The sequence below is a fragment of the Ostrea edulis genome, chromosome 4, assembly GCF_947568905.1.
Source record: "Ostrea edulis chromosome 4, xbOstEdul1.1, whole genome shotgun sequence".
NCBI classification, from domain to species: Eukaryota; Metazoa; Mollusca; class Bivalvia; order Ostreida; family Ostreidae; genus Ostrea; species Ostrea edulis.
In genome coordinates this window covers 21,546,587-21,556,090 of record NC_079167.1, presented here as the reverse complement: position 1 = coordinate 21,556,090, position 9,504 = coordinate 21,546,587, and the positions used below count along the sequence as shown (strand labels likewise).

Sequence of the window (9,504 nt, the reverse complement as noted above, 5' to 3'; positions counted from 1 at the left end):
AGGACTGAAATCTCAAGGATGCTGAACTTTGTGTTGTCATGATTGCTATTTTTATGACAAGCACACAAATTAACTATTCATCTCTGTGACTATGTCACATGATATGAAAGATAGATATATCTCTCATACCTTTCTTTCAAAGACACCTGAATCTTATTACATGTGTAGATATAAAAGAATGTGAGGTTGTATGTTTTAGCAATATCTTTATTTAATTGAACTTTAGGAGAATTTTATGCGTATCAAAACATTTGGTAAACTATTTGATACTGAAAATTTTATATCTTCTATAAATAATCGATTATGCTGTCAAGGGCAATAACTCCTACACTGGTATTTTCCGTATTGTATATGTATTATTCAATGATTTATCCACTATCCAGGTTTTAGATTATTTCAATGTCTTCTAAAACAAATTTCATTCAAAGGTATGCATAAAAATGTGTGTAACTATAATATTTAACCCACTATTTCTTCTCGCATAGGAACACAAACAAGCACAAGTGTGTGGGTAATGACGCTTGGGAATGATTTGAATCAGCTGTTTGGTTGTATTGGGGATCATCTCAAAACCAAACTGATAAAAAAAGTGAATGAGACATAAAGAACATCTATAATTGCAAGATTTGATATTTTCTCCTTCCAACTTGGCAACCCTCGCAAATAAATACACCATTTCAATTCCTTGGAGAGAGAAACTATCAAATCACTCAATATAGATATTCTCTCTATATCAGACAAGGTAAAGTAGGAGGCATTGAGTGATTTATGACACAAGTTATTCACATTTTTAAAAAATAAAATACAGATATGTAATGAAAATACTGCTGTCTGCTACCTTTAATGGAGTCATCCAGAAATTCGGCAATCTCATCTGTGTTGGATGAAATCATGGATTTGGCAAACACAAATTCTCCCTCGACTTCCCTGAATGACGAGTGGAGAAGTTCTCGCCTCTTCCTGAAAGGCTCCTTCACCAGAGATTTTCCGTTGAGGTACAAAAGGTCAAATGCATACACACACACCTGGATCTTAATATTCGAGGCATCAGCATCCTAAAGGTAAAGAGTTCAATTCAAAATGCATGTGCTGGGATATTAATTAAAAATGCATTTGCTGGGATATTGAAATAGTATTTAAAGAACAAGGGACGTTATTGGCCAAAATTGGCCGCGCTTCAAAAACCGATCATATTTTGCAGGTAGAAAGGTGATAATTTTCTCGTTTCATTCATATATAACATGTACCATTTACTTGTTGCTGGTATTGAGAAAATAACGTTACAATATTGCATTGTTAACTCTGACGCTATCTCCCGACGGTCGCTTTTTCGGAACGACGTCATCGACCTTATAGAATTTACAGTCCCCTGATTCTTCTAGAATATTTTTCTAAAAGTTACAAATTTAACTTTTTATATAAAAATACTCATTGAGATCAAAGACAATTGAAAACTGGCATGCTATGGAAAATACATAATTCATTTACATGTAACTTTATCGTGGTCATAGACATTTTGCGGAAGAATCTTGTGTTAATTAGAGTGAGGAAAATAATGCGTGTATTTGTCAAAAATTGTTCATTAGAACGCAATCATATTTTCGAAGGTGCTCCTATTCAAATGAAATATGAAAAATAAAATGGCTTTTGAATTTTCTTTTTCCTGGTCTTGTTTTTTGGTCATAAATATTAACACTTTGATTAAAAACGTCGATTGAGTCGGATAAAATTACTTATTATGCCACGTACACCAAGGACTATATAACAGGTCTGCTTACATGTGTATGCAATATACATGTTACAGTACATACGAATAAAATATGATGTGGGTATTTACAAAATATATTGAATAAAGTGTGGTAAATGTACATATACTAAACGATACAAATTCATGTTGCATGAATGGGATATCATTTTCTTGGGTACAGTAAAACACGTCAAGTAATATGCATGTAACTTCAGATGGTATATTTCATATAGCAAATGCATTTAAAAACCTCACAAAAATGCGTCCAATGTATTTAAAAGCCTCACAAAAATATGTCCGTGTTTATATCTTTGCATTCCCCTAAATGGTCAACAAAGTAGTTCCAACTCTCTCTCTCCATATAGTGTTCATCTTTGATAAATGAAAATACATCAGTCTGTGGGCATGTCATTGCATGCACCGACATTCAGTCCAAATCTAGAACGGACTCTGGGAAGTTGTTCGAGTACATGTATAGACAATGTGGTATATGTAACTGCTTTTCCCAGGCACTTATTTTCATATGCGAATAAGGATATATTGAGTGAACCCCCCCCCCCCCCCCATATTCTTGATAGTAGTATTGAATGAGAAAAAAATACGCTTAAAATTATTAATTGAACCCATGTAGCGAAGGATAACCCTCCACCCCCCGACGATTTAAGAATTCGAAGATCAGGCAGAAAGGTTTTTTTCATTTGCTAATTAACTACCAACTTATCCTTCGACCCCCCCCCCCCCCCCCCCCCCCGATAAATGATGCCACGTGTCTGTTTCCAAGAGACAGTATATGTAACTACAACAGACCTTTTATAAAAATGAATTGAATAAATATCATGCATGTATTTTCGTTTTTCAATGTACGGGCCAGGCCTATCCAGAACACCTTGACATGAGAGAGAGAGAGAGAGATAGAGAGAGGGTCAACATCACCTTACGGTTATATTCCAGTATTCCTAATCATGGAGGGGGCGTACGTCAATACTAATATAAACTTTTAGTAACAATCATCACAACACATATATTAAATATTTTATAAGATTGATAAAAGTTGAAGTGTCATTAGGCTGGTCAAGTTGTTTCCATAGCAAGGGAATGGTCAACATCACCCCCCCCCCCTCAAAGTGGAGGGGTAACCCCTCCTCGATACTACGGTGTCTGAATATTTATATCTATACATGTATATATACACATGTTCATCCTGCCAATTACCTTTGTTATATATGTGTACCTGTAAATGTGCATCTATTACATATACATGTATATATGAACCCGTGGGGATCCGGGTTTGAGTAAGTCCTCAGTACTCCTTGCTTGTCGTAAGATGCGACTAAATGGGGCGGTCTTCGGATGAGACCGCAAAAACTGAGATCCCGTGTCACAGCAGGTGTGACAATGGTCATAAGCGCCGAGCATAGGCCTAAATTGTGCAGCCCTTCACCGGCAGTGGTGAGGTCTCCATGAGTGAAATATTCTCAAGAGGGGCGTTTAACAATGTTCAATCAATCAATCATAATTATGCGATATAGAAAAAATATCTGCCACCACAATGGTCGAAGTTTCAAATCGATCACAGGTTTTCGACGTTTTAAAGAAACCACATCTCGCTGGAAGATATAAATATTGATTTGCTGTTATTCTAATTCTAATTTAAACCGTTTTAAGAACCTTTGGAATCAATATCTAATTACTAATGTAGTAATATTTAATTTCAACATGCGTCATATATACATACATGCATGTACGTAAAAAATGATGTAAGAAAACTGCTTTAAAAAAAACACCGCATGATATTTGATATATTTGCATAAAAGATAGTTTAAAATTTAGCGAAAAAAGTAACAGACATCCCAACTATTTAGCTCTTGAGATATAACGTATCAGTACCCATTTTTGCCGAAAATGAACGAATTTTGTTCCGATTTTTGTAAAAAGAAAATAAATTCGAGTTATTAAAGGTCTATGTGTGTCTTTGATTATATTATTTTTTTAATGCAATTTATTCTTAAATAATCTTATTTTGAAAAGACAGGACGTCCAAACATATTCCCGTGATCTTTAAAAACGAAAGTAGAATAATTTCCATTCATCATACGGTGGATTTTTGATCCGCCTCCGTGACTCGAAAGGCAGACATCATCTGCATTTATTGGGTGCAGATTTTTATGGCAAACTAGGTAACGCATTAATTGTTTGACTGGACATACATGTATTTGTTAAATCGCAAAGAAAGTAAAAGTTCATGAGGTTAAATGATGGAACAGTTTGCTTCAGTTCTATAACATGCAAAATATTGACTTTGTGTAACGAAAACGGCCGATTTCTGCATTCATTCTTTTTTAAAATTCATATTGTTTGCACCCAACAACCGACACCATATTGATAATGAAAGAAGAATATTAATGGATAATTAAACATGCAAAATATAAATCTGGTTGTTGCATGCAAAAGTATTAGTTTTTGCTAAAGTTTATTCATAATTTATTTCAAATCAACAGATTCCGCTAAACAGCTCATCTATAGCGTATATTCATGACGTCATAATAAAATATTACGTCATTTTCATGTAAGTGGGATTAGAAGAACATCCTAGTTGTGTAAATAAGAAGAAGAATTAAGCATAGTATGAAAGTTGAAAAAATGAAAAAAATCTCGGCGGTATATAGCCAATAACGTCCCTTGTCCTTTGTTTACAATATTTGCTCATCTATGAATGTTGTTCAACTGTTAGTCAATTTTACCTTTCAGTAAATTGAGCCAAAAATACAGATGACACTTTACTTTCTTAGGCCCAAACTTTCAACATTTAATGAGTCCGGCTTTTTTATATCCCCCCCCCCCCCCCCCTGGATATTATAATTTTTACACTTGTTCTAAAAAAAAGATCATGCATAAAATAACTATTTTGCCAAATTTCATAAAACTCCTTAGAATTTGTATTAAATGGTTGAGAGAGAAAATTGAGTTATTCCCCATTTCAATATGTCAATAAATGTGAACACTGCATAGAGATAAAAGACAGACTGAAACAAGAGAAGTAACCGAGGCACTTAAAAGTTCTAAAAAAAATCTTAACATAGTGACAGTCCACATAACATTCTGATAACCCACTTACCTGATGGCCCACTTAACACAGTGACAGCCCACTTAACACAGTGACAGCCCACTTAACACAATGACAGCCCATTTAACATAGTGACAGCCCAATTAACACTGACTGCCTACTTCACATAGTGACAGCCCACTTAACATAGTGTTGGCCCACCTTCCGTTTCCTGTGGCTGAGGACTTGGAATGGTTGGATCTGTTTTTTCTCTGCATCCCACGCGACAGCTTCTGAGTCGATAACACAGGAGGTTACAGTATCGGCCTTCACCTTCGGGATCCGAGCGATGATGTCTGGGTATTTACTGGTATTGTTCTCCGAGTTTCTGCTGTAGATGTGAACATCACCGTTCTCAAGGATGTGTATCTAAAGAGTAAACAGAAGTCTGTAGATTACATCAGAGCAGTAACTGTAATTTAATTACTCAAACTAACAAATAAGAATATCTATCTAAAGAGTAAACAAAAAGTATAGATTAAATCAGAGTAGTAATTACTCAAAATAACAAACAAGATTAAAATTTAAGACCTGTTTAACCTTTCTAAGACTGTCAACATTTTTTGTTTGTATTTTAGGCTAATGGAATTTTTCCATGTGAAACTAGGTGAATATGCAATAATAATTTAACTGCAAATAACTCCTCCACAAGTTTCTGTCTGGTGGATTTTATTTGTTATTTATATATAACTCCTACACAAGTTTCTGTCTGGTGGTTTTTATTTGTTATTTATATATAACTCCTCCACAAGTTTCTGTCTGGTGGTTTTTATTTGTTATTTATATATGCCACAACGTACATTAAAGGCAATTCTACCTAAATTTCATCTTGTCAAAATCTTATTTTCAAAGTTTTCCCTATCAATTATTTATACTCAGATTTTCAACCAGCAACCAAATACCATTTTCATTTGAAATCGATAAAAACTACATAAAGATTTCTAAATATTCATCAATGTCATACCTGTGCTCTTTCTCCATCATATTTATATTCACAGGTAAAGTCCGCCTCATCAAACCGTTTGAAAACCTCACTAACTCCTTTGGTAGGATGAGCTAACATTGGCTTCAAAGGAACACCTTTAAATCAAATTCAAAGTAATAAAACATTAGAACCATCATTAAATTGTGTATAATTCAGTATGTATTCACCATATGTTTCTCTGATTTTACCTGGGGTCAGTTTGCAGTGGTTTGGTAACTCTTGTATACCATACTTAATCAAGGCCGGTATAATAGCGTCGTAACTTGGACATTCACTGCAAAAATTAAAAGAGCAAAAATAAATCTCCACTAGATTTTCACACATTTAGAACGAGAAATGGAAACAGTGATTCCCAAAACCCTCACCAGTAGGTTGATTTGATTATGAGAGCACATTCCTCCATTTTCTTTTTAAGGGAATCAGCACCCAGGCCTTTTCCAGCATCTAACACTTCTGGTGGAAAATCTGCTGAGAGAGATCGATTAGATTAAAAGTATTCAGTGTTATCAATGTTAACTACAAACTAGTTAAACTATCAGGGGTATCAATCACCGTTTACTGATTTAACCATATCAACGACTTACAGCCTTACCCATATCAACGACTTACAGCCTTAACCATATCAACGACTTACAGCCCTAACCATATCAACGACTTACAGCCCTAACCATATCAACGACTTACAGCCCTAACCATATCAACGACTTACAGCCTTACCCATATCAACGACTTACAGCCTTAACCATATCAACGACTTACAGCCCTAACCATATCAACGACTTACAGCCCTAACCATATCAACGACTTACAGCCCTAACCATATCAACGACTTACAGCCCTAACCATATCAACGACTTACAGCCTTAACCATATCCATGACTTACAGCCCTAACCATATCACCGACTTACAGCCTTAACCATATCAACGACTTACAGCCTTAACCATAACGACTTACAGCCTTAACCATATCAACGACTTACAGCCTTAACCATATCAACGACTTACAGCCTTAACCATATCAATGACTTACCGATTTGACCTTGACACCAACCTACAGCCCTAACCATGTCGCTGAATTACTGACTTAAGCATGTCAACGATTTAACTATGTCAGCAACTTACAGCCTTAACCATGTCATCGATTTAACTATGTCAACAACTTACAGCCTTAACCATGTCATCGATTTAACTATGTCAACAACTTACAGCCTTAACCATGTCAACGATTTAACTATGTCAACAACTTACAGCCTTAACCATGTCAACAATTTAACTATGTCAACAACTTACAGCCTTAACCATGTCAACAATTTAACTATGTCAACAACTTACAGCCTTAACCATGTCAACGATTTAGCTATGTCAACAACTTACAGCCTTAACCATGTCAACGATTTAATCATGTCACTGACTAACTAACTTAATTATGTTGGTAAATAGCCACAGTACCTTAGGAGGAACCAATTAAAACTACTATACAATAATAATTTTCAGCGTTAAATGACGATTTTCGATACATTACCAGAATTACCAAAACCAATATTTCACACCGACCTTGACCTGGAGGTGTCCTGAAAACTGCATTTCCCAGGGCTGTTAACACACTCTGTTCTGCTAGACCGATTCTGAGTTTTCCTCCGAGGGAGCGAATCAGGTAGCGAGCCTCACACTGCCGACACGCCACAAACATGCCTTTAATCTTCTCTATCTTTTTCGCCATAGCCTAAAAAATATATTGATACATGTAGCTAAGGAAACATTGATATCAAAAGTTTAATACACATTGGAAGCTGTTCAGAAATACATTTAAACTCTTCTAAAGAGGAAATCAATTAAAATCAAAAGTGTAGGGGCTACATGCCTACACTGGATCAATACATAATTCTGTTGGGGACTGAAAATGAATAATTCTAGAACTCTTACAGCATCATTGTACCTGATCTACATAATGTTTAGGTTACACTTCTGTCTGTCAGTCTAATCTACACAATGCTTGAGGTACACTTCCAGTCTAATCTACACAATGTTTGGGGTACACTTCCAGTCTAATCTACACAATGTTTGGGGTACACTTCCAGTCTAATCTACACAATGTTTGGGGTACACTTCCAGTCTAATCTACACAATGTTTGGGGTACACTTCCTGTCTAATCTACACAATGTTTGGGGTACCGTATATACTCGCCTATAAGTCGGTTGTATTTTTTAAGGTTATTTTGTAGGAATTTGCCATTGACCCGCTTATAAGTCGGTACAAATTTTTGTCAGAATCGGTTGACAATTTCAAGTCAATGCTTTAGTGTTTTTACCTATGTTTCAAAAAATATTTTGAGAAATTAATAATTATGAGGTGCTCAATATCCAAGCCATATCTGTTTGGGGTTTAAACGCAATCCTTGATCTATTATGGACAATGATCCCTTGTTTACCTAAGCAATTATGGTCTCCTAATTACCAGTACCTGACACCATGTTTACTTAGTGGCACGCGAAAACTATGATTGTGGGATTCTGGTATAATTCATTGTATCAACTATAGAGTTTTTAAGAGTCAAGAATGATGATCTAAATTATCTGTTAACAATATTCAATCTTTTATGAAATATATTTCAGCCCGTATACATATGAATATTTCAATATTAAATCGGTTTTGTAGTTCAATTTTACCGATAAACGATAGATTAGTTGAATTGAAAGTATTCGTTACCGGTATGTAAATAATTTTTAACTAGATAAAAATATGTAAATACTTGTACTTGATACATAATTTTAAAATACCTAAACTAAAACAATACAATATGTCTAGATATTTGTGAACAATAATCATTTGTGTGGTAGTCCATGATAATCGTCGGAGTTGTTTAAAAAACACTACATTAGGCCGACCAGAAAAATACCAATCTTCTTAGGATGCGCCTATAAGTCGGACATAGAGTTTTGGACCAAAAATTGACTCAGAAAAATCCGACTTATAGGCGAGTATATACGGTACACTTCTGTCTGTCTGTTTGATCTACACAATGTTTGGGGTACACTTTCCGTCTAATCTACACAATGTTTGGGGTACACTTTCAGTCTAATCTACACACTTTCTGTCTAATCTACACAATGTTTGGGGTACACTTCTGTCGGTGTGTCTAATCTACACAATGTTTGGGGTACACTTCCGGTCTAATCTACACAATGTTTGGGGTATACTTCCGGTCTAACCTATACAATGTTTGAGGGGAAGGGGTTACTCTTGCATTGGAGATACTTACAGAATTACCGGACATTCCTGCTATGTCCCTCAGTTTACTAAACACGGCTGGTACTGTCAGTTTGGCTGGAGTGAACATTGTTCGCTGAGAGCTCCTGCTTGTCTACAGTAGATAGAACAGTCTAATCCAGACACATCGGACAAATGAATCTTATTAACAAAATCTGATTCGCTCTGAGAATGTCTGCTGTGTACTGCATGAAATAAACTGACACAGCAAATCCAGTTTTCCTATGTGTAGCAGAAAAACTTTACATACATTTTGAGAACACTTGTCAGAGCCAGGCCTTTGTCTGTTTTATGTAGTTGTACATGTTTAATTCACACTAACCTCTGCCACCAGTCCAAGGTCACCTTTTTCCTGGGCATCAGCTTTCACTTTGTCAATGCCTCTACCTGTGATCATTTTG

The 9,504-nt window shown here is 35.5% G+C and overlaps 1 protein-coding gene across 1 annotated transcript in view; it reads right to left on the bottom strand.

The window, feature by feature from the left end:
• The window catches only part of LOC130054034 (DNA ligase 1-like), a 20,148-nt gene extending 10,644 nt beyond the window's left edge, over positions 1-9,504 (bottom strand). Inside the window, exons 1-8 of the mRNA XM_056162216.1 lie at positions 9,426-9,504; positions 9,096-9,197; positions 7,391-7,559; positions 6,201-6,300; positions 6,024-6,109; positions 5,815-5,930; positions 5,013-5,219; positions 839-1,055 (exon numbers count right to left, since the gene is read on the bottom strand). Of these exons, the coding sequence (XP_056018191.1) occupies positions 839-1,055; positions 5,013-5,219; positions 5,815-5,930; positions 6,024-6,109; positions 6,201-6,300; positions 7,391-7,559; positions 9,096-9,197; positions 9,426-9,500 (1,072 nt within the window). The 5' untranslated portion in view covers positions 9,501-9,504. The remainder of the gene's footprint in view (positions 1-838; positions 1,056-5,012; positions 5,220-5,814; positions 5,931-6,023; positions 6,110-6,200; positions 6,301-7,390; positions 7,560-9,095; positions 9,198-9,425) is intronic.